The sequence below is a fragment of the Hyperoodon ampullatus genome (genome assembly GCF_949752795.1).
Source record: "Hyperoodon ampullatus genome assembly, chromosome: 14".
NCBI lineage: Eukaryota > Metazoa > Chordata > Mammalia > Artiodactyla > Ziphiidae > Hyperoodon > Hyperoodon ampullatus.
In genome coordinates, this window is record NC_136927.1 from 78570357 (window position 1) to 78596358 (window position 26002).

The window sequence follows — 26002 nt, forward strand, 5'->3', positions numbered from 1 at the left end:
AAGGGACTGCACGAACCGGTGCTCTCAGGCTTGAACGACTCGGAAGAGAGAAGCCAGGGCATGGCCTGGAGGCCAGACGCCCCTCAGGCTGGCAGCAGGGCCCCAGAGCTGCGGGTCCACCCCTGTCTGAAGTGATAGACCCACCGCTCAAAGAGCTCACACCCCAAGGTGGTGTGAGTTCCGGGCCCTGGGTTTGAGACATCACAGTCTGTTGCCATGGCAGCACTAGGATGCCACAACCTGGCACTGTACACGTGCAGCCAGAGGACAGGGGGAAGATGGAGGGAAGGAATCCCGCCTCCCTCCATCCCACTACTCTCATAACCTCCTCTGTGTTGGGGGCTGCAGGAAATGCCAAGAGGAGCAAAAGGTGGATGGATTTTTCATCTGGCAGCTTGCACCACCTGTAGGAAAGACCTTCCTTGAAAAGGTACAGATTGCGCTTCAAGTAATAAATTCAGCACTTAGCAAACTTTCCAAAGGGCCCCCCATGCCCCTACTGCCCCGACCATGCAAATGCCGAAGAGTAACTGGATTCCCAATCAATGAATCGTGTGTATGAATAATGACGGAGAATCGGGTTGTCACACCCATCATTCAGAGATGACATACACAGAAGCAGGGCATGAGAGGTGAGAAATTCCATCCAGATAAGTCAGGTCCAGAAATGCCAGAAAGGGAAGAAAGGCAGTTTACCATCCTGTCTCGTCAATGTGGAACCACTAGAAAAAGCCACCTTGAACGCTATGCTCTTTGCTCACCTTGACCCAGCTAAGGCAGCTGTCTGCCTTCACCAGACAGGGCAGAAAGGAGGGCTCGGTCCTGCCTCCCAGGCAGCCTGCCATGAGGCCAGGCGCCTGGGACACAGGATCCGGGACCCGGGACAATTTGCAAGCACCGAGTCTTACAGACTGGCTACTGGCACGGCTGTTTGCAAAAACACACGCACCCGCAGGCTGACACGTATTCCTTTTGGAGAGAACCAGAGAAATGTATGGAATCTGCAACCCATGTGCCTCAAGGTCAGCTTTTGGATGGGGGCAGCAGAGGCCAGGCATCTGGCAGACATGGGACCTCACCTCTGTCCTCAAATGGGGATAGAAGGAACTGGTTGCAAGCCATTCCATGGGGCCCTCGTGCCTTTAAGAAGTTCAAAGACCTTCCTATTTTTATCCGTTCACTGCGCCTCGAGCTTTCCCGTGTATTACCTCTCTCTCTGGGGTTTACAAGCACCCTGGGAAGCCGGAACCACCAACTCCTCTGTGTTACAGAGGGGGGCCCTGAGACTCAGGGGCGCGAGGATTCACCCAAAGGCACAAGAACAATCAGGGGCAGAGCTGGGGTTCAAACTGAGACATCACTTAAACGCAGTCAAATGCACAGATAGTAGAAGTACACCTCGTGCCTTTTTTTTTTTTTTTTTTTTTTTTTTTTTTTGCGGTACGCGGGCCTCTCACTGTTGTGGCCTCTCCCGTCGCGGAGCACAGGCTCCGGACGCACAGGCTCAGCGGCCACGGCTCACGGGCCCAGCCGCTCCGCGGCACGTGGGATCCTCCCAGACCGGGGCACGAACCCGTGTCCCCTGCATCGGCAGGCGGACTCCCAACCACTGCGCCACCAGGGAAGCCCCACCTCGTGCCTTTTTACAAATGTATGCACCGTGTAGCCACCAATCAAGATATGGAATGTTTCCATCCTGCCAGAGGATTCTCTGGTGGCCCTCCCCAGCCAATAACCCTCTTTCAGTGGGACCCACTTACCTACCTTCTCTCACTATAGCCTGGGTTTGCTGGCTTTGACCATTGTATAAATAAAACCGTACGAGATGTGCATGTCACAGTTTTCCTCAACCTTATGTCTGAGATGTAACCATGTCGTATGCAGCTGCAGTTCCTTTTGCATCTCTGTGTAATAGTCCATCAGATGATGACATCAGACTTTGCTTGTCTGGTCACCTTGACATACTGCCTCCATTTTTCAAGAAGACAGCCATTTGAGATTGAACTTGTGCTTCAGGGAGATCCGTCTCTAAGAAAAGACAGTGTCTCCGCATTTGTCACGCAGTGCTCAACAGAGAGCGACTTCCTCGCCAAAAGGAAAAGGAAATATCTGGTCAGAAGAATTAGCCAGAAGTAGACCTCAGATAATCCTTCCTCAGAAACGGGGCTTGCATGGCTACCCCGCCTCTCTGTCAAAGCCCTGCACAAGGCGACATGGGCACAGCCACCTTCCTTGCTTTCCTTCCTCTAACTCACTCAGCAAAGGCCCCCTCACCTTTACGCCAGCCCCTCAAAGAGCTGTACCCTTTATGGAGTCCTACAACCCCTGTCACGGCCTGCAAAGCTGATGTCCACCTTTCCTTCAGGCAACTTGAACTCCAAGTGGCAACTTCCACTTGAAGACAGTGGGGCCCCATAACCCTTGGCCAGGGGCAGAGACTTAAAATTAATACCTGATTGACAGATGGGTGCTTTATTTACACTCGTCCCCAGGAGCCTTCACTTTGGTGCCGTGTTCCCCGAGGGCGGGCACACTTCATCCGTGGCCCCTGCCAAGCCCGGTCATTAATGACATTCCTCCTTTCTCCTTGGCAACGGAAGTGATGTCACCCGTTGTGGATTTCAGACCCTCATCCCACCTTCTTAGGATCACACAGGTAAAAAACAGCCCCTTTCTGAAGTCTTTACAATGACTTTTGCAGGCACTGCAGACTTAAAGCGTTCCCCATCTCCTCGTCTAAGGGTCACCCTTTTTCAGCACACCCAAGCAGGTTTGTTTTGATAAGGACCTTTATAAATCCTGAGCTTTGCAGGCAACTTTCTTACTTCAGACAGCTCACTCAGGCGTGGCTCAATTAAAATTCACACAGAAGGACTGGCTTTTAGAAATACATCGTATTAACTAAAACAGGTCCAGGTGAGAAAATGGTCTTTCCCGAAACCTCAGATTAGGACGCATGGAGGGTCCCCAAATGCCAACTCGGGAAAAGCAATCTCTCTGCTCTTCCTGTAGCTTCCCGTCTACCTTTGATATATTTCTCTTGCAGAGGAAAAAAAGCACTAAAAGTCCAAGGCACAGGACTTTAGATCTAAATGCCAGTCCATAGGAGATGCAAGGGACAAAGGAACACGTTAAAAAAACACCACAGGGGGGCTTCCCTGGTGGCACAGTGGTTGAGAGTCCGCCTGCCGATGCATGGGACACAGGTTCGTGCCCCGGTCCGGGAAGATCCCACATGCCGCAGAGCGGCTGGGCCCGTGAGCCATGGCCGCTGAGCCTGCGCGTCCGGAGCCTGTGCTCCGCAGCAGGAGAGGCCACAACAGTGAGAGGCCCGCGTACTGAGAAAATTTAAAAAAAATAATAATAATAAATAATAATAATAATAATAATAAAATAAAAACACCACAGGGATGCCACTGGCAAAATCCATCACGTGGAGACCAGCACAGGAAAAATGACCCTGCTTCTTCAACAAATAAACAGCAAGAAAACAGACTGATGGGGATTTTTATAAAATAAAAGAGACATAAATGGCCATGTCAACCAATTACAATGTGAGGATCTTGTTTGGACCTTGGTTCAAACAAATTAACCATAAAAAGACCCTTGTGAGACAAGCAGGAAATTTAAACACTGGACATTTGAAATTAAGTATTATTCCTTTTCAGGTTTGATAATGGTATTTGATTTTTTTTTCAAGAGCCCTTATTTTTGAGCTACATACTATTTATTAATAAAATATTACACCACCTGGAATGTGATTTAAAGTAAGCAGGGGTGGAGATGCGGAGAATACACTGAGGCAGAGACGAAATAAGATTGGCCTTATGCTGATAATTGTTGAAGCTGGGCACATGGGAACATGGGAGTTAACTATACCACTGTCTCGACTTTTCCATGTATTTGGAAAAGTTCGTAATAAAAGTTCAGGAAAAAGTCAAAGGCAGTTCCTCTTGCTTTGGGGGAACCCATGTGGGGCTCTGTTCCAGGTAGGAAAGCTGACAGCCCCTGACGCATCCCAGGAAGAGCCTCAGGGCCGAGTCTTGCCTTCTTCCCTGAGCTCAGTTTGGGAACAATCGTCCAAAACCGAACCTCGCACCGGCCCAGTGAAGCCGAGTTTGGCTGGAGCTCTGCGGAGCCCTGTGGCTATTTCCTGTGCTGGGCAGAGAGGAAAGAGGAAGTCCCTTCGTGGGGGGAAGCCACAAGGCATCCATCACGCTGCACTTTCCAAGGCTGCCTCTTCCTGGCCCTGGCTCAGGGGGTCCTGGGGGGCCAGGGCAGGACACCTGGGGAGGTCCTGCCTCTCACAGAGGCAGCCACAGGGAACCTTGCAGCCTGCGAGTCAGGTCAACTGAGAAAGCTTTTGCAGCTGGCCAAGTTCTGGGGCCGAGGCAGGGGCCCCGATGAGTCAGAACTGATGGTACGTAAGTTAGATAACTTGCTGTGATGCCAACTGAAGCCCAACAGCCAGTGGCTCCTCTCCAAAGAGCATCTTCTCCTAAGGCCCAGGATTCATCAAAGGGCAAGGCAAAGACTCTCTCCTCCAAGGAACCAATGCTCTCAAGAAGTCAGGCGAGCCAGAAGACATCTCAGAGCCCACCGCCACTGCCACCTGACACTCACACAGCCCTGCGGCCTGCACTTAATCACAATGCCTTGTGGGAACCTGCCATCACCACCCCCATTTCACAGATGAGAAAACACAAGTGCAGAGGATCAAAATCACCTGCCCTGAGGCACACCACTAAGAAGGACTTATGCAACTTTTCATGCATTTATTTGGCAGCGATTTATTGCATGCTCGCTAACGCCAGGTACTTTTGCTTGGCCAAGGTCACGCAAGTAGGAGACAGCTAAGTCAGAGTTTCAAGCCAGGATTCCCTGATTTCAGATCTGGTGCTCTGACTTGCTGAGCCAAATGGCCCCTGGAGTTGCGGGGAACATGTACCCCAGGAGGCACACACGACAATCCACTGGGATGTAGAAAGAAATACAGGAACAGCAGAACTCCCGTTTATATTCTGTCTTTTCCCACTTTCATTTTTGTTGCATGTTTTATGAGTATAATCCCATTAGGACAGCAGTGAACATACAAAGGATAAGTATATAAATATCAAAACACACGAGGTGAATGCACCCCATGCTGGTGTACAGGGGACCCAGGAAAGCTGGAGTCAGTGAGATACTGGCTGAGCTGTAGTGCTGAGGGCAGAGACCTGGGATCCTAACTGCCTGGGTTCAAGGCCTGCCCTGCCATGTACCACTCAGTGACTCTCAGCAAAAGTTAACTGACCCCCAAGGAGTCTGACTTCACCGGTCCTGGGTACAGCTGGAACAGTCTAGCGTGTAGCCAGGATTGAGGACCACTGGCTACCAATGCTGCATTTTTCAATTTTATTCAACCCCATCACCGTACAGGACTAAAAAGCCTCGGGAACCAACTCAAATAACACAGCTTTAAGATTTTAAGAACCTCTACTCCCGATCAAAAGCTAAGGCCACCTTAAGAACAGAAGGCCTTTAATTTGGAAGCTGGGATGGCATGTGTGCAATAGTAAAGCGTGATTAAGGCAACTTTCTCCCTAGTCCTTTTGATTCCCTTGACAAGGCCGCGGCTCAGATCAGCCCTCATTTCACCTTTCCAGCTGCACCTGGAGACACTATTTGTACAAAGCAGGCTTATTAAGGCCTGTCCTTAACTCGACACAGACGGCAACGTCTCTGAATGTCACATGTGTTGAGCGAACTGCTTGCTTAGGGTAGAGCTCTATTTTTAGTAAGCACTAAAAAAAAAAAAAAAAAAACCATGATACTATATCCCAGCACCTCATTTGTCCCAATTTGTTTACCAGGCTGTGTCCCACATTGGCCTGGGGGCCAGGCAAGGGCAGGACCACATCTCATTCACCTCTGTACCCCTACAGGGCCTGGCACAAAACCAGCATTCAGTGAGTGTTTGCTGAAAGAATGAGGTTTAAATTGTGCCCTGTGAATGGGTTTAGAGCAGATGGCCCTGAGTCGAAGTGCAGGGGACATTAGGGCTCCAGCAGGGCCTGTGACCCTACCTGGAAATGGTATAAAAGGTGCGCTGGGGGCAGAAGGGATGCTGGTTGGGGTGGGGGTTTGTGGAGGGGGGGAGCAGTGCAGGAGGGTGTGCACACGTGCAGTGTGCTCCTACAGCGTATGGGACCTATGGCTTTTATCAGCCTTTCAAAGGGCTGTGACCCGAAAAGTTTAAGGATCACCAGAATAAACTTTACAAGCAATGACCAGGAGTCCATTTTCCTTTCTGAAAGGTCAAAGTTAACACCACGTGCATCGGGTTACCAGGAATCAGAGGAAGGACACACCAGACCCACTAAGGTAGACTAATTTCTTCTACAAAGGAATTAAAACTTCCGATCTGTCTGCTCACAGCCAGCACACCTCTCCCCTCCAAGGTGGGCCAGTAGCACTGGTCAGGACTCCCGTAGCCCTGCCTCCATTCTTTCTATCAATATTACTACGTACTTAGCTCTCTCCCTCAGTAGCAAAAACTAAGAGTTTACTTTGAATGCCTCTAGGCAAATAAATCTGAAAATCCAGAGAGGTGAAATAAATAATTTCTTAGAAAGATAAAGTTTACCAAAATTGACTCCAGTAGAAATAGAAAACGTAAACAGACCAGTTCCCATAGACACAATCAAGAAAGCTATTGCAGAACCACCCCCATGAAAAGGCACCAGATCTAGATGGTGTCACAGAGGAATTCTATCGCAACTGTAGAAACTGGATAGTCCCAATAATACACATGCTGTTCCTGAACAGAGAGAAGGAAAGAAATTTAAACCTAACAGCATGCCAAAAAGGACATTACAGACAAATATCGCTCATACATACTGCGAAAAGAAATCTTGGACAAAACATTATCCAGTAGATGCCGGCCCCATCATCATAACAAAATAACACACAGTGAGCAAGTGGGGTTGATACCAGGAAATTTCAATATTAGGAAATCTATTAATATAAGTGATCTTAGAAGAATAAAATATTTTTCCATAGGTGCTCAAACGTCTACGGCATAACTCAACTCCCATTCTTAATCAAAACTCTCATGAAAATAGAAATGGATGAATACTTCCTTAACGTAATTAAATACATATGTCTTGATTCCAAAGCCAACACTGAAGGTACTCCTGCTGGGGTCAGGAACAAAGCAAAGATGCCTACTTTCCAGGACCATGTAGAAGCTACCAGAGGTACTAGACAATGCAATCAGAGGAGAGAAAACAATTAGAGGCTCTACCTCATTGAGGGCAGGGACTGAGTCTCATTTTCTATTATATCCCCAGGATCCAACACCATAGGTGCTCAATAGTTAGATGGATGAGAAAATGAATAAGGACTCACATTACTGAACACCTCTATTAACAAAATCAAGGCTTTAATAAAAAACTAGTAAGAAATCACACTGTGCGTTAACTGATTTAAATGGGTTAAGCCATTCAAGGCAAACAACACTATGAGGTGAGTACTGTCATTTCAGTCATGTGACAGCTGAGCAAACAGAGGTCCAGAGAGGTTAGATGACTTTTCCAAGATCACTCTGTTGGTAAATGTTTTAAATTCCAGTCTTGCATGGTACCAGGCCCCTAACAAACTGCTTTACATGTGTCTCTCATCAAGAGAGGGAATGAGGAACAGAAGACAGGCTCTGGAGCAGGACTGCCAGGTTCATATTTCAGCTCTGCCGTTTACCAGCGCTGCTTTCTTGGGAAAATTCCTTCACCTCTCTGTGCCTTTGCATCCTCCTCTGTAAAATGAGGGTGACAACAGTGCCTACCTGCTAGGGTTGGAGGGGTACTACATGAGCTAATGAACATCTGCCACATGTTCAAGCTCCATAAAATGAGCACCCGACTTCCCCCAAATTCCCTAAGTGCCGACACCAATCTCTGACAACATCTGTCCCATGAGCAGTCCTCCTCCCTCTTTGGTTTTTTTGCCAAGCCCATGCCCGGAGTTAAGTACAACACCTCATGTGCATCACCAACATACTGTCACCTGGGACAAAGCCCAATAGCAAGATAAGGGCTAGTGTTGGCCCTTGGGGCGGTCCATCATGTGGAAGAAGAGAGAGGGGACTGCTATTAACATCTGGATGAGCCAGACCCACATCTGGTACAGCTCGCTTTAGCCTCTCAAGGCTCCCGACATCCTTTCTCTTCCTGAGCCATGATGTTCCTGTGCTGCTGACTTCCCAGCAAGGGGTCATTATTCTACAGATTTCAGAGCATAATGCCTCACTCCTTAAGTGGGGCTGCACACAGTGACCTCTTTCCAAAGAGCACAGTTCAGAAAGGAGTAACCTTACAGTGGAGGAACCTGCCAAAGGCTACCTCAGCCAGGTGATCAAGGCCATCATCAGTAGTGATAAATCATGTTGATAGTAGGTACCCTTGATATGATGGGATGGAAATGGTCACTTTACCTCTGTGGTCTTCCTCTCCCAAAACCCCCAGCCCTGTCTAACCATAAGAAAAACATAAGACCCCATTGAAGGGACATTGTACAATGTACTTGATCAGTACTCCTCAAAACTGTCAAGCTCTGGGCTTCCCTGGTGGCGCAGTGGTCGAGAGTCTGCCTGCCGATGCAGGGGACACGGGTTCGTGCCCTGGTCCGGGAAGATCCCACATGCCGCGGAGTGGCTGGGCCCGCGAGCCACGGCCGCTGAGCCTGCGCGTCCGGAGCCTGTGCTCCGCAACGGGAGAGGCCACAACAGTGAGAAGCCCGCGTACCGCAAAAAAAACCAAAAAACAAACAAACAAACAAAACTGTCAAGCTCATTAAAAATAATAATAATAAATGACAGTCTGAATGTGAATAAAGTATGGACTTAGGTCCACAATACTGTATCATAATATTGGCTCATTAATTATAACAAATCAACTAATCAACTAATGTAAGATGCTCATCATATAGGGGGCTTGGTGCAGTGCTGGGTATATGAAAACTTGCTGTACTATCTTTACAACTTTTCTGTAAATCTAAACTGTTCCAGAAAATAAAGTTTATTTTTAAGAAACAGATTCTGGGGCCTTCATTGTGGTCATTTAGACACCCATCTGGCAGCCACCAAGCACCCCTTGCCAAGAAAAACTATAAAAAGCACCTCCCATCGGATTTGGCTTGGAAACTGTTCCCCCGGAAATCTCCCCCCACTGCAGGAAAAAAAAAATTCGTTGATTGTGAATCTGGGAGGGGTGTAAGTATTAGTTCCCTGCAAAACATGAGTTTAATCTTAACAAACAGCAAGACCACTGATGCTAGAGGGATCGTTTGCAGATTCTTAACTGTGTCTTTTCAAAGCAAAGGATGGCCTCCGGATTGCAACTCAAGAAGACTGGTCTCTTTGGCTGGATAACTATTTCCACCTCCAGCCAAATTAGAGAATAATTACGAATTACCATCTTCACTTGGTATCCGAGTGAGGGCATCTCCGAAATCAAAGCAAGCCCCTCACCTAAGGAGTTTCACCTGAAGACGCCGTGGAAGGAAAGTTAAAACTTCTCTGCCTAACCCAGCATCTCTGGAAAACAGCAAGCCCCGGAGAGTCCGGAAAAGGCTTCCTACACACAGCAGGCAGCACAACCCCTTCCTGCTTTCCCTAATGCAGCCAAGCCCAAGTGCATCTGGAAGTTACCACCAGGCCTGCCCCAGAGGCTACAATAAGCACTGGCTGGGCTAGGCTGTCAAAATCAGGAAGCCTGGTTGGGTTTTTTTTTTTTTTCCAAGACAACCTGGTAACCAGAAAAATACAGTGAGGTTGGGTGTGCGACCTTCTCCTTCTGACCAAGAGTCCTGTTAAACACGTGAAATGACGGCCAAGCCTGGGGAAATCCCCGGTCCCCAGCGCAAAGCGCACTTGAAGTCACCGACCGACGACAGGTCGCTGAGGCAGGAACAGCCTGCATCTTCCTGAATCCACAGGTCGGCTCCCCCCAACCGCCCACAGCCATGATGACCGCAGGGTGCGGGATCCCTTAATAAAGCTCACACTGAGCCATGCGGGGTGATGTGCAAACACAGCGGCAGACCCGAGGGAGGAAATGGGCCAGCCGCCTAAGATGAAGTCAAACCACCCTCCAGCATTAGATACAGACAACCTCTTCCTTAGTGTCAACACAAAGTCCCCAACGAGGGGCTCGCACGCGGTGGTGCCCGGAGGTGGGAGGATCCGCTTCACCTGCCCTCTGTTTGCACCAGCCCCTTCCCACGAACTCCATTCTCCGGCTTCCTCATCTCCTCCCTCCAAAGGCAAACCGGTAGCTTCCGCTGCCCTCTGACGACCAGCAGCAGGCAAGAGGCCAGCTGAGACCCCTGCCACCCTTGGCTTTGCTACCCGTGACAATCAGGGAGAAGTAACTGGAAACCAACGCCCTACCCGGCAGAGTGAGCCTAGCGCCCCCTGAAGGCGGCTGCAGTCCCTGACGCCTCGCGCCCTCCCTCTCAGCCGGGGGGAGAGGCAGCCCCCCGCTCCAGGCCCCCCAGTAAGTGTGACACGTGGGGCAAAAGGGGGCCCTGTGTCCACTGCCCAGGCCCAAGCCCCAGCCCGGGCTCGGAGGCCAGGCCGGGGCGAGCCTCCACCGACCTTCGATAGGATTCAAGTAGTCATAATCGAAGAGGATGGAGAAGTCGAACTCGTCTTGGGAGCTGCGTCCAGGCTCGAGGCCCGGGGCGCCCCCGCCGTCGGGGTCGGCCTGCGGCTCCTGGGCGTCCATGGCGCGCAGAGCGGCGGGAGGGCGGCGGGCCGGGGGCGAGGGCGGGCCCGGCTGTCTCCTGGGCCCTCGTCGGGGGTGGCGAAGGAGGCAGGAAGCGGGGCGGAGAGGCGGGTGGAGCGGCGGGGTCACTGCCCTCGTGGGAACGCACGCCGGGTCCGGGGACGGCGCGCCTGGAGCAGCGGGTCCTGGACGCTCCCGCGGGAGCCGGGCGGCGGCGGCGGCGGCGGCGGCGCGGGCTTCCTGCTCCGGGAGGCACCTGTTGCAGCCCGGGGAGGGGAGAGGGGAGGCGGGGACAGCGCGGCCGGGTCGGCGGGGGCGGGGCCGCCACCCAGGGACCCGGGGAGGGAGGGGGGAAGGGAGGGGAGGAGTGGCGGGCGGGCCCAGGAGGAAGGAGGCCGCCCCCTGGCCCTGGCCGCACTACCCGGGCACCGCGCGTAGCAACCCGCCGGGGCCACCGCCAGGCCCTCTGGTGCGGCCGCTGCTCCTAGCCTCCCCGCGGTGAGCTCTGCGCCCCTGCCGGACCCAGAATCCGGATGAGAAAGCCTCTTGTCGTTTGCCCTCTATGACCGGCTGATCCCAACCTTTTTCCTCTTTTCCAATCTAAGGGGGCGGGGCGGGGGATGGGGGGAGGGAGTGCACCCACGCCCTTCTCTTGCAGACTCGGGTCTCCAGGTGCCTCTCTGCCCACAGCTGTGGCATGATTTTCACCTACATCAGTCATCTGCGTGCCCCTGAACTCAATTCCCAGGACCTGGGAAAGAATCAGAGATACTCTCAGAGCGCAAGTCCCACCTTTACATCTATACCTCTTGGCCACCTGGCATGGGCTAGGTGCCGGGGAGCCAGCATGAACCAGACACTGCTGGGGCTCAGTTTCTGGTGGGGGAAGAGTCATGCAGGAGATAAACAGGGGAGCAAAGATCATCCCCGTAGGGTGTCAGGAGAGAACTCACCAGAGATACAGGGTAAAGGCTGGGGGTTCACGAGGCTTTGGTCACTTCAGTGGTCAGGTAGGGCCTCTCTGGGAAGGTAGCATTTGGTTGAACCAGACTGATGGGAGGATCTGGGGGAAGAGTGTCCCGGCGGTGGGAACCAAAAGAAAGTAAGAGCCAGAAGGTGTTCTCGTGTGGGAGACCAGGAAGGAGGGCAGTGCAAGTGGAGAGGTTGGCAGGTGACGAGTATGCCTGGACGCTTGTTAAAAACACAGATTCCCAGGCCCCTCACTGGAGCTTCTGAAACCCTAAGTCTGGAGTAAAGGCTCAGGGTTGTGTATTTTGAAGCATGCACCCAAGGTGAATGTTATGAACAGGTACATTTGGGGAACAGTACATAAGAACCTACTACCACCCGCCATGAAACACTTCCATGGGTCTCGGACCAAGTTAGCTAAAGTCAGAAAACAGACTCACAGAGGTAAAAAACGGTGAGATGAGAGCAGTGGCCTCAACCCTCATGGCACGTTAGCATCACCTGAGACAGTTTTAAAAAAATGCCTGTTTCCACGTTTCAATCCAAACCCACTGAACTGGAACACCCAAAGCTGTTTTTTTTTGTTGTTGTTTTTTTTTTAATGACCTCAGATGAATCTAAAGGGCAGCCAGTGTTGAGAATCGCTGGATCAGAAAAGTAGGTGGGAGAGGTTCATGGAGTCCCTGAAAACCACAGCTTGATCTCAGCTGGGGACTGACTCTAACCCTTCCCCACGTGCCAGAAGTATAGAGAAGATGCACTCTTCAGGGGGAGCCATCTCTGCTCCGTTAAGGGGTTTGTGTGACGCTATCAATCATCATTCATTCCACAAATCTTTACTGGGCACCTGCTAGGTACCTGGCACTGCTGCAGATCTTGGGGATGCAGCCGTCAGCAGGACATGGCCTCTACCCTCATCATGTTTCTATCCTGTTAGCAAAGAGACACAGCAATGAATAGCGCTTTCCAAATTGCACTTAGACCAGTGGCTCTTAACCCAAGCTACACATTAGACTCACCTGGAGAGCTGTTCATAAACTTCAAATGGCTGGGCCCCAGGAGGGGCCAGTTATAATCAGAATGTTTGAGGCCCAGGCATCAGTACTGTGTAAAAGCTCCCCAGATGCTTCCAATGTGTGGCCCGAGGTGAGAATCACTAATTTAGACACAAACTCCATTCCAGGGTCCTGGGCCTGGCTCAAGATTTATGAACTTTCAGAGTCTTGGGAAGCACTTTCTGGCTGTCAGAGCATAAACAAATCCTCTTCTTTGTTTCCTAAGCATAAGCATACGTATGTTGGGTGTATCCAACAAGCATCTTAGGGGTGGCTGATAAATTTAGGTCGAGGAGAGGAGGTAACCCAGCTGCGACACTTATAGCCAAGTATCTAGAAGGAGATGGATGCTCTTGGGTCCCTATGACAGGACTCAAAATCCAAACCCTGAAACTTGGTCAGGGATCAACAAAGGAACCAACCAGTCCTTGTGATATAGAAAAGGAGAAAGGCGGGTGCCATCCTCAAGTCTCCCTTTTCATCCCTCCATCCATGATGAGTAAATGCCTCTAATCTAGTGGACATCTATCGATTTTGCCTCCCTGGCATCATTCCCCACTTCTTCTGATAACAACACCCCAGTGTGTTCCTTTGGGAAACTACTCTTGATACAATCTTGGTAAAATTATCAACCCAGCTGTCTCATACTCCCCTGGCAAAGAAGTGAACAAATGATGCAGGCTTGGCCAATTGGAGAATTTTATCTCCACTAGCCTATGAGACCCATTAGGGCAGGGGTCATGAGTGCCTCATTCACAGCTTTATGTACAATGGATGGGTGGATATGCAGATGGATAAATGAATGGATAGATGAGTGGATGGATGGATGGACAAATGGATGAATGGATGGATGGATGGATAAATGGATAAATGGATGAATGGATGGATGGATGGGTAAAAGAGTTTGTCCTTGTGCATATAAGATCCTTACATTTCTCTTTAAGGGCCCTCCTCCCTGAGGCTTCCTCTGGCCACCCAACTGTTTGGGCAAGCATCTAAATTCTTACCCCCAACTGATATCTTCTTGAGATATCCAATAATGGGATGAGATAATAAAGATAAAAATCACTTTACAACTGATAAACTGCTACAAAGACTTCAGCCTTATGAGAATGGTTCAGGACATCCTAAATAATACTCTAATTGTCTAAGTTGTTCCTCTGAACAGTGGATATAGTTTTAAAGTTTCTAGGATCTGCACCAAATCAGAGTTCTTTAAGGGAAGGGGTTCAAACTAGGCCCTGACCCATAACAAAGTTTCTGCTAGAGCAGTGGGAAGTGAGAGGGTTTTCTTCTCTAAAGGCCACTTTGAAGGGTGCGGCTTGGGTGGGGGGGAAGGCATATTTTCATTTCCAAAATAAATAATTTGTGCTGTTCAAAGCAAGGGCTAGGGGCAGAATACATGACCTTTATGCATTCAGAGGCCACAGCAGGAAGGTGGGGGGTGGGATGGAGGCCTTGACAGTGCAGCTCTGTCAACCTTCCCTCTGCCCTGCCACTGGCCTCCTCGCGGAGGCCCTAGCCTTTTAGTTCTTCTCCGGGTTCCCCAATAAAAGTGCAATGGGAAGCTCGTGAGGCCACTGAGAGTTTGAAACTCCTAGCACACGTCTGACCCTGGCCCAGGAATTCAGCTCCATTCAAAAGCATTTACTCTAGTGTACAATTACAAACTAAGGTAAGTGCCATGAAAGGAAAGAAGAAGATGCCACAGAGCTTATATCAAGGAAACCTGATGTTGACAGGGAATTCAGGGAAGGCTTCCCTGGGGAGGTGATATTGAAGCTGAGAACAGAAGGTTGAGTAGAAGTTAGCCAGAGAATAGTGAGGGGAAGAACTAACAGCCAGATGGGAAAGTATGTGCAAAGGCCCTGAGGCAGGAGGAAGCAGGACGTATTGGAAGAACTGAAAAAAGACTGGAGTGGCAGGTGCTCAGGAACGGACAAGAGGATGGTGTGAGGTAAGGCTGGGGGGTGAGTGGGGCCTGAGGGCCCGTGTGGAGAATTTTGGACCTCAGACCAACGAGGAATGACTCAAGTGTATTGGGCACATACATGACAAGATCATATTTGGGGTTTTAAGCAGTTGCTCTGGGTCCTGCGTGGAGAAGAAACGGCAGGGGGCGAGTATTGAAGCAGGAAGACCAATTAGGAAGTTCATACAGTCATCCAGGCAAGAGAAAATGGGGCGTGAACTATGGTGAGGGCAGTTGAGATAGAAAACAGTGGAAGCACATGAAAGATATGCATACTCTCATCCCTGAGTTATCTCTTTTCCTCTTCCAGGCTACCTCTTAGAAGGCAGCATAATCTGATTGCACGTGAATACAAATACCTGAGGTGTACCACCCTCCAGGGCCCTCCCACCCCACTCCAGGTGGCTCTGAGTCCTGAGGCCCCTTCAAGTTGGCCCTGGAAGGACCCCCCCGACGCAGAGCTCTGCTCTCCTTTCCCCCTTCTGGTATAAAGCTCATTTTTAGCCTCAGCCTGGACCCCTCCCCTGAAATCTGGGCTCACATATCCCACTGTCCACCCAGCATCTCCATCTGGGCATCCAACAGGCCCCTCAAAATACACGTGTCCAAACCAACCCTGTTATCCTCTGAAACCGCTCCTCTCCCACTGTTCCCAGCTCAAATATCACCCTCCCATTCATCCCATTCCCCCACCGAAAACCAAGGAGTAAGTCCTTTATTCCTCGCGTCTGCTCACACGCACGTGCAAACCCTCGGCAAATCAAAAACCCTCAAAACGTAACCCAAATCCCACCGTTTTTCACCAACTTCACTGTTCTTCCTCCCACCCCAGCAATCCTAGCCCCCCAGCATCTCTCACCCGGACGAGTATGATAGCCTCCTCCCTGGTCTCCCTCCTCCCTCCTCCCTTCCACATTGGCCCTTAAATGGAGCAGCGAAAGGGATCCTTTCAAAATATACATCCGATAAACCTCCCATGGCTTCCCATTAAGTTGAGAATTAAACACAAGCACCTTGGCCTACAAGGTCCTAGATAAACCACCCCTGCCCCAGCTCCCTTTAGGTATTATCTCCTGCCATTTTCCCTCTTCTGACTCCCTTCTGCCACCCTGATCGTCCTTGAAAATGCCAAGCACGACCCCACCCCAGGGCCTTTGCACCTACTATTCCCACTGATTTTTGTCACTTCCTTGCTTTGTTCATTCCTCAGCTCAAATGTGAGCTTCCATGACCATCCCCATAAAAATAGCATCCCCTGGCCTCCTCTGTCCCCTGACCCTGCTTTATGTTCCTCATAGCCCTTATCTCTGCAGCATGTTTTATTCATAGGTTCATCTTTTACTCATTCCGAACCCCACATCCTGACAACCCCCATCGCAATAAAAGCCTGACTGTAAGTAGGCACTGAAACGTGTTTAATCCAAAAAGTAGGAATTTTCTTTACCAGATTCCAAAACGCGATCTCCCCTCAATTTAAGCACATCCTGGGATTACCACCCTAGTTGCTAATATTTTAATTTATAGATGGATGCATTTGACTCCACCAGGGCTGGAACCAGAGTGAGGTGAGTGAGGCAAAATTTAAGAGGGCACCAAAAACCTCAATAATCGAATATATTATATTTTCATGAAATGTTTTTTAAAAATCAAAATTAACGCAAAAAAAATCCATGGTGAGCAAATCGTTACATTTTGAATAAAGACAGAATCAGTAATAGCGCTGTGCAGAGTTGTACTGGACCCTGAAGCAAAGGGGAGATGAGTAATACTGATCCCGTCTTTATTTAAAATGTTTATTTCTATTTTTGGTTCATCTTGGATTTTTTGCATCAATTTTGATTTCTAAAATATTACATGAAAATATTATTCATTTTGGTCACTTGAGTTCTTCAGCGACCCCTTCCACGTTGCCTCCCCACAAAGCCATTTTCCAGGAATGAGCTCCTTATGAATTGGGGGAACAACGAGACAGTTTCAAACTTGACTTTCACTCCAATCTATGATCGACATCATCTTTTAAAACCTGAACAGGACTTCTCTGCTGTGGGATAACTAATTTCCAGGAGGCAATTTTAGCTGAAGGCAGTTTGTTGAAATTGGCGGCCCCCAGGACAGCCACTGAGGGTGAAAGCTCTAGGAAAGCAGGGATCCACTAAAAGCCAGAACCCAAATCAAGGTGTGGACTGTAAGAAGATGCCACATCAGACAGCAATGGTGGTCACAGGTCTGCAGTAGCACGGCCAAACCCATCCTGCAGGCATAGTGTGTTTGGCCTTGCCCGTAATTTTTTTTTTTTAATCTGAACTAACCGTTTTTTAATTGAGAGGTTTCATTTAAAAATCCAAGGGTCCAGTGTCTCCCCAAAAATGGGACGATCAGGCCACAACACGCAGGGTCTGTATGCCCAGGTGGATCCGTCATCTGGGGCTGAGTAGAGGCTGCCTCCTTCAGACAATCCTATTGCTCTCAGGCCACCACTGCCCCACCCAGCTGCCCCTGTCCGTCCCCGTCCCCGTGAGCATGTGAGCTCGAGACCTTGGTCTCCAGGCTCTTAACTCCTTCCCCCTAGGCCCTGCTCACCTACTTTGTCCTGGCTTTGTTTGTCCTCTTCATTCCTTGCTTCGTAGCGCGTTCCCCTCTGCCTTATGGAACTGATATTTAACAGGAGAGCACGATCAGCCCACTCACCTAGCCCTTAAACTACCGCCCTTGCCTTTCATTAAACAGGAGGTGCCACCATCCCTCTGCCAGGGGAGCTTCATCTTCTACTGCATCAGAGCCTTAACGGCAGGCAGCAGAGGGTGGATTAGGTAGGGGGTGCAGCATTGGTTAGTCTTTGCCCGGCCCCACAACTACTTCTCAACCATCTGCCTTTTCCCTCTCTCCGCCATCACACTTCTGTCACCCAGGCTGTCTTCCTAGATGACCGCACCCCCAGTATCGCGATGCTCATCTCCATCCTCTCTCCTGCCCTGGTCTGGCAGACTCGAACATCTGTGTCGATTTCATCATCTTTGAAGTCAGGGAGTGACGCAGACAAGCAAGCTGACTTCGGGGATCTCCAGGCCACCCTCCACCAGCCTCCCTCGAGCACAATCACACCCCAGAGCATCTCCCACCCCCCCAGAAAGCACATGGCATCGGCTGTTGCCCTCTCTCTCTTAAATTCCTCTATCAGCGCAGTCACTAGACTTCATGGAAACTTTTAGTTCCTTTGCATGTAAATGGCTTCACACACAATTGTCTCTTTATCTGACTTTGAAAAAAAAAATCTTTATCTGACTTTCAAATGCAAACGAGAGCTTCTTATATATCTTGGATATTCTCCACACCACGTAGCCAGTGTCTTGCGATAGCAGGTCCTCCGCAAACCCCTCTGAACTCATGGGTTGAGTGATTGAACTAGGTCATCCAGAAAAGACCCCAAAGATTTGGTAGGAAATGGATTTATCCCAATCAGGAAGGACACTGGAAGGTTAGTAGGTTGAAGGAAAGTAACAACTTGAATTTAAAACAATAAAATAATAGTGTAAATGGCAGCTGACAGGAACTGACCACTTTATATACACCGAGAGCATCACAGCCATGATCTTCAAACCTCAAAGCACCCGCCATGTGTAAAGATTACTATCACCCCCGCTGTTCAGTTAAAGAAACTAAGGCACGGAGTAGGTTGTGATGTTACTTTTGAAGTCACACATGCCACCACGGAAGTGGTTTTTGTCCCACACCAGTCTGATACTCATTACTGAGTCACACTGTTCCTGGGTTATTAGCTAAGGGTGGATGCACTAAGGGACATTTTTGGACCAAGATGAAACACTGCGAAAAGTCTTATAACACCCAGTGATAGCAGAGAGGGAACGGGGAGCTGGCGTGGGGAATCCAGGCTGGGCCAAGAGGAAGACCCACTGGGAGCCGTTCATACCATTCACAAAATTAATAGCATCTACCCTCAGGTGCCAAAGACAGGGGCCATCCCTGCAGAACCCCGGGGCTCAAGGGAACACAGTTTGAGAACCGAAAAGGAGAACGCTCTACAGACAGGGACGTACCAACTCCTCCCCACTTCCTCCTCCCCACACTGGTCCCAGGCCCTGTCATCTCCTGCCCAGGCCACCACCTGTAGCCATCATAGCCTCCCACCTGTATCCTAAGCATCCACTCTTACCTAGCTAAAGGACATTCTCCACTTAAAGGTCAGTAGGATCCTATGAAAAGGCTAATGAGCTCATACCCTCTGCTGCTTCAAATTTCCCCAATGCCTCTCCATTACCATGAGAATGAAATCAAACTGCTCACAAGATCCTGCTGGGTCCTGCTCTGGCTCGCTTCCTTGATCTGTCTCCTACCCCACTTCCCCTCTTCCCCTTTCTGTTCCTGCCACACTGGTCTTGCTGTTCATTGACTACCTACCCCAAGCACATGTCTCTCCTCAAGGCCTCTGGACTCTCTGTTCCTTCTGCCTGGGATGCTTGGCCCCCAGATCCTGTACAGGCAGATCCCTCACCATTCAGAGGTCAATGAATAAGACATCTCTTTAGAGAGGAGGGGACCCTCCAGTGTGAACTGGCAAGCCCTACTCTTGTGTGTTGAACGATTTCCCTCTCCCAAGATATGTTCAAGCCCTAACCTCAGGTACTTGTGATGTGATCTCATTTGGCAAGAGGGTCTTAGCAGATATGATCAAGTTCAGATGAAGTCCTTCGGGCTAACGGCTCTAATCCAATGCCTGGTGTCCTTACAGGAAGAGGACAGGACACACGTACACACAGGAAGAAGAGGCCATGTGAAGACAAAGGCGGAGAGCACAGGGATGCAGCTACAAGCCAAGGAACACCGAGGACCACCAAGGGCCACGAGGAGCTAAAAGAGACACAGAAGGATCCTGCCCTAGAGCCTTCAGAGAGAACATGGCCCGCTGACACCTTGATTTCACACGTTTTGTCTCTGAGACTATGAGAGAGTAGATCTCTGTTGTTTTAAGCCACCCAGTTTGTGGTAATTTGTGATGGCAGCCACAGGAAACTCATACACCCACGCGCTACACACCCGTATATACTGAGTCATTCGCAGCCCTGTTCCCCTATTTTGGTCTCTAGCACTTAACACCACTCCACACTATCTTGGATATTCCTGGTTTGTTCCCTTGATGTTTGCCTGCTGAGGGTAGACACGAGCAGTCTTGTTCACTTTATCCCCAGCCTCTTGGAGGGTTACTGGCACCGAGTCGATGCTCAAAACGATGAAAATGAATTAAATGGTCAAGGGGGCTTCTAAGAGGAGATGGGAATGAGGTGGGCCTTGAAGAAAGATGTGAGAAAAGGGAGCGGGGACCCCGGGTGGAAAGACTGGCACGGCCGAGGCAGAGGAAGAAGTGGACCGTGCCAAGGAGTAAGCAGACTGGCGCGGACTGGCTCTGACAGCAGTGGCCACACCGGAAATGGGAGCGCTGGAGCGTCGGGCCAAAGAAGCACCCGGCGGGGCTTTGGCCACTGAGAGAGGCTCTGAGGAAATGAATCTCTGTTGGCAGGTTCCAACCGGAAAGGGAAGGGATGGGGGCCGCCAGGAGCTCCTGAGAGGCCCAGAAAGGCAAGGTGGAAGGCAGAAGGAACTCCCACTGCAAACTGCGGAGGGCGGGCTCCTGGAGGGGCTGCAGCCCCCCTCCCCAGCTCACCGTCTGGCCGGGTGATCCTGCTGCAGGCAGCAGGAGAGATAGGCCCGTGCGGCCCTTAAATGCTGTGCTTTCGGCATCAGCTCTGTCCTCTAAATGCCTTGACCACGCCCTGTCTTGGTCTCCTCCTCTTGAAATGGGAGGATCATATTCCGTACCAACCTCTCAAGTTATTTTGTGAGAATCCACTGAGAGAATATCTGTAAAGTGCTTGCTTGGCCCTACGGTACGTGTCTGGTAGGGAAAACAGATCCCCTTCTGCTATGATTATTCAGCCTAACAGGGTTCAACATGGTGGAGTGCGACTGGTTCCAAGCTTTGCAATTAGCGATGTGACCCTGGGGCGGTGGCTACCCACCCTGTGCAAGATGGGGTACTAACTGGTTGAGGACCAATGAGGCAGCCCGTGGGAAGCTCTGGGGATGGGGCCTGGCACGTAGGTGGCACTCAATAAGTGCTGGCTGCTGTTTTTGTTGTTTGGGGCTGACTCATTCCAGAGAACAACATGAGAGCATGTGCCTGGTAGGTGACCCAGCACGAAGCCCGCCTAGGTCACCAGCCCTTGGTGGGAAAACATGGAAGTCAAAACCTCTGTCATTGTCAAAAGGAGGCAGAAGCGAGTAAGCCAGAAAGATGGCACAGTGCTTCAGAGTTTGTCTTTTTTTAATAATTTTTTTTGATGTGGACCATTTTTAAAGTCTTTTTTGAATTTGTTACAATATTGCTTCTGTTTTATGTTTTTTGCGGTTTCTGGCACGTGGGATCTTAACTCCCCGACCAGGGATCGAACCCACAACCCCTGCGTTGGAAGGCAAAGCCTTAACCACTGGACCACCAGGGAAGGGAAGCCCCCAGAGTTTAAGTCTTAATTCTGTGGCCTTAACAGGTCATATCACCCCTACTGTGCCTCATTCATTCATTCATTCATTCCTCCATACATTGAACAAAAAAAGTACTGAGCACCTACTAAGTATCAGGCACTGTTCCAGGCACTGGGGCCACAAGGGTGAATAAGACAGTTGTGGTTTCTGGTTCCTGGAGTTCAAGTCTGGAGGAAGACAGAGACAGGGCATGGACAACGACCACCAGTGTGATGAGTACAGGGTGGGGCAGCGCCAGGGTGGAGGCCCAGGGAGCCCAGAGGAGGCCTCCTCTCTAGTCTGGGCAGTCGGAGTCTCAAATTCCTGTTTTAGCAAAGGAACAAAAATAGGAACCTGCCTGGCTTCTTCCAGGTTAAGAAGTGAAATAATCACTCATGTGTGTAGTAAGTGAGAGGCAGCCAATGAGAATATGTGTGGGGAGGGACTTGATAATTGGTTTTGCAGGTTGGATTTTTGTGTGTGTGGGGGGATAAATATTGAATTAATGAATTGTACACTAATAATAACAGCACTTAGTAATTAAGTGGGTACTTTGAGGTTCATATTGTTTACTAAAAGATTGAAACTCTCCATAGAATCGTAAGTGATGGCTGTCATCCCCCCCTCAAGGGCCTCTGCTGCCTTGAGACCTTCTCTACAATTCAGCAAATAAAGGGTTAAAGCCTTGCCCAGCAGGGGAGTCTCTTGGGACCCTGCTCCTGCTGTGCTGATTGGCTGATACTTCAGTTGTTCAATATATCAACCAATATTCCAGACAATATTACTATCACTTTTTTATATGTGGGGAAGCTGAGGCACGGGAGAGTGAAGTTACTTGCACGAGGTCATGCAGCCAGCACATGGCAGAGCCAAGATTTGAACCTCTCACTCAGATCTCAAGCTGTTGACGTCTTGGGTGTAGAAACGTTACCTGGGATCCACTGGAGATTCACAGAAACAGGAGACCTGGCCCTGTCCTCAGGAAGCTTACAATCCAGCTAAGGAAAGTCTTAATAAAGGCAGTCGGAGGAGCATCTGGGAAAGTAAGTGATTCTCCCTGAAGTTCTGGGAAGAGGAGAGACCCAGAAGGCCTTGCTGGAGGAGGGGCCATCTGGGTAGACAGGGAGGGGCTCAGCCAGGAGGAGGGGCCCTTGGACGGGGTCTCAGTTCTGTGTGGACAGAAAGTAGAGCTGGCTTTACAGCCCCCTGGCCATATGGGGACTTTTCTTCCTCCAGTGGAAATGAAAACACTGTGCTTTCATTTCCCTGAGGCAAGGCAAGGAGCTCTCCCTGACTCACCCTCCACTTGGGACAAATCAGTGGCTGCCTCAGTTTCCCTGTCTCTAAATGATGCTCATACCCCCCACATCTTCCCACACTTCCTTCTCTTCCAGGATATGTCAAGGAACAACACGGTGATGGCAAAAAAGCCCAGGACAAGGCTCTGGTCTTCCTCAGTTTCCTCATCTGTCAAATGATGTGATTAAAAATTATGATAACATTAGTAAGTTCCAGAGACAGCAGAGCATGTGGCCAAGGGCCCGGGTTCGAATTATAGTCTCCGGCACTCCCCTGCTAGGTAGCACTCAGCCAGCTACTGCCCCTCTCTCTGCCTCACTCCACTCCTCTGCGAAGGAGACACTGATCACGGCCCTGTACAGTGGCCCTGACAATTAAAAGACTTGACACTTGCAAAACACTTTGCCCTGTCACTTCCAGTCAATACTCATAATACGGCTGCTCTCACCCCTGTGGAAGGCAACAGAGCCCTTACCGTGTGCCAGGCATTGTGCTACGAACTTACTGTGTGACCATGGGCGACGCTGGCTCTCACTGTCCTCAACTGTCAGAAAATAATAACATCCAGTGTGTATTAACTGCACGTTAAGCCCAGAGGTAAGTGTTTTATATGCATGATTTCATACGATGCTCATGACACCCCTGTGAGGTCATCACTATTCCCTTTTGCAGGGGAGGAAATGGAGGCTTCACAAGCCATAATCTTAGCCCAATCTGTGTCACTGTGAAGCTCCAATAAGTTATAAAGTCCCTTGATGAGAGGTTTAAAGTACTGCATCTCTTCGAAGAATTTTGGCCGTGAAATCCAGTTTCTATATCAATACAAGTTATTGTTTTGCATTTGCAATAGGAATTGCAGCTAACGTTTATCCAGCGTTGACTATAAGCACGGCAGCATTTTAGATGCTTTACGTGCGCTACCTCACTGACTCTCACAGTCTCTGTAAGGGAGACATTATTATTGGCTCCATTTTACAGATGTGGAAACTGAGGCCCAGAGAAGTTAAGTCACTCGCCTAAGATCACACAGCTGCAATGTAGCTAAGCAGAAATCCTAACCCAGGCAGAAGGCAGGGAGTTCGGGTCTGGGAGTGAGCAGAGCTCACCCTGGGTTTGTTTATTCCTGAAATACTTTCCATCATCCCACTTCAGATATAACTGAACACACCTCTTTCAGATCTTCAGTTTTTCCCAGGGCCTTGACCCAAAACTGCACAGCAAGGTCAGTATTTTCTTACCATGCAAATACTTCTGTTTGCTATTTAATGACCCCACCCATCTGCAGGCACCCTCAGATCTGCCCCTACGCTCGTGGTGGTGTTTGAGTTTGAAGGGCCATTTGGGTTTCCCTCAGGAGGCCCCAGTGCAGGGCACGGTCGAAGTGCCTCTCACTCCAGCTGCCTTTGATGCCTGGAGTTGCATTCTGTGTGCCCAGTTGCTCTGGCATGCCAAGCGTCGTTTGCCGGGAACAATGCGGTGCCCTGTCTCCCACATGTGGACACACAAACTGGCACGCATGTTCTCACAATCCCTGCACACATGAGCGTGGGCTGGGGAGGTTAGGCGATGCACATGCACACACAGAAGACACACACTTCACCTCAAAACCTTGCGAGAGGACCAGGTTCACAAACCTGGAGCAGAGGTGTAGCAGCGTCAACAAAATGTGACGCTTGTGTGAGATCACACAGCAAAACAGACGTCCAGTCTCTCTTCCCAGCTCTCGCTCTCTCTTTCCGAATTGACCTAAAACTGGCGTTAGTCTATCCTCCCACCATCATAACATCAAATACTGTGTTTCAGTCTATACGGCAATAAAAACCAATTCGTGTCCTTAATATATCTGTCGCCTGTCTCAGAGCATCCCTTTTACAGGTGATGCAATATTAGTAACATTTTTTGGCCATTATGTCATAGGCTTAACCACTAGCAGAGAACAGGATAAACTGGTACCAGTTAAAACATTCAAAGCGCTGGCAGGGTCTTGCTTTCAAAAGTGCAACTCAACTAAAAATATATGTCACTGAGGTCCGCTGTGGCAAAGCGCACCACCTACCTAACCCGAGGCATTTGGTCCCACTCCGGTTTTCAAAAAAAGCCCCTTAGGTTTATTTACTGAAATTGTCATTTCTCCCCCGCCCCAGAACTTTAATCAGCCACGCAGAGCACAAAACCTACATTCAACTCTGATTTTATGACACGAAGCTAACTCCTCCTACGCATATTTATTTCATTTAACTCTTGCAGCCCTGCCCTCCGGGCAGTGTCCCCCACTATTTGCAGGGCTGGCCTCTGAAAAACACATCACATCGCCTGGTTTCCACTTTTAAAGTCAGATTCATTAATGTACAGCCTAAACCCCTCCACAGTCGCAGCCAGATGGGATATTTTCATATCATATTTGTATACGTTAAGCCCCTCCCGTAATATCCAACTAGTGTGATTCCAGGACAAACTCCAGGACGAGGGAAAAAGAGACAGAAACACGGAAAACAGAGTGTAATCGGATCGCAAAACAAACTGATGGTACATTGCACTTTAAAGGGGGAGCTGGAGGACGGTATCCATGAGACACATCAAAAAACGGGAAAGAAAATTGTTTAAATGTCCCAGAGCATCTGCTGCTCTGTTAAAAAGCAAAGTCTTCATTACTAGATTTACCAAATAGTAAAATGCCAAGCCTGTTCTCCTAAAAGAAAAAAAACGCTAAATAATGATGATGATAAAATGATGATGATAATAATAACACAGCTGAATGGCATCCGCTGTGAAAAGTCCAGCGCGGAAATAGTTAAGCAGCCCGCGGTTAGTAGCGAGAATCCCTCCCGGTGTCCCATGGAGGGGACAATCCTTTTGACAGACTGGCCTGGGGAATCCCGCCTTGGGACACTTCGCTGCCCCCGCGGGAAGTGGTCTGAAGTCGGCTCCCCAGTCTCCCCTCCTTGGCCAGGGAGAGGGCGCCTCTCCTCCCGGCCACGCTACCTGTGCGCCCTGGGAAACCGGAGTCCCCGGGCCTCCCCGCGACCTCAGCCAGGAGCTGAAAGCGCTGCCCGGGAAGAGAGCAGAAGGGAAAGGGCTGAGAGGTGGGAGGAGGAAGCGTCTGGAATAGAGGGGGAGTCAGTTACCTTGGTCCACAGACCCCATGATGCGGAGGGGATGGCAGTGCCCCAGTCTGAACGCAGCCTCTCTCTGCATCTGGAGGGGATGGGGTTTCGGCGCGCGGGGTGAGAGGGGTCTGTTTGGGTAGACCAGGAGCCAAGGGGGCGCCGTCCTCTCTAAAGCATGCTCGCGGGGCTGCCCTGGCCGAGGAGCCTGCGAGCGGCCCGGGAGCTGCGCGCCTCCCGCCTCCAGGCTCCCGGCTCCCGGCGCGGCGGAGTCGGCGCGGCTCGGCGCTCCGGCTTACTCGAGAG

At 50.1% G+C, this 26002-nt stretch overlaps 1 protein-coding gene across 4 annotated transcripts in view; it reads right to left on the reverse strand.

The window, feature by feature from the left end:
• NFATC2 (nuclear factor of activated T cells 2) overlaps positions 1–25787 on the reverse strand; it is a gene marked incomplete at both ends in the record, with an annotated part of 155212 nt that extends 129425 nt beyond the window's left edge. For 2 of the 4 annotated variants that reach the window (XM_079719838.1, XM_079719839.1), the window contains one exon: positions 25718–25787. In XM_079719838.1, the coding sequence (XP_079575964.1) occupies positions 25718–25787 (70 nt within the window). Of the gene's footprint in view, positions 1–10633; positions 10764–25717 lie in introns of those variants that run through there. The other 2 variants (XM_079719836.1, XM_079719837.1) reach the window with 1 other exon arrangement.
• Between the last annotated feature and the right edge of the window lie 215 nt (positions 25788–26002).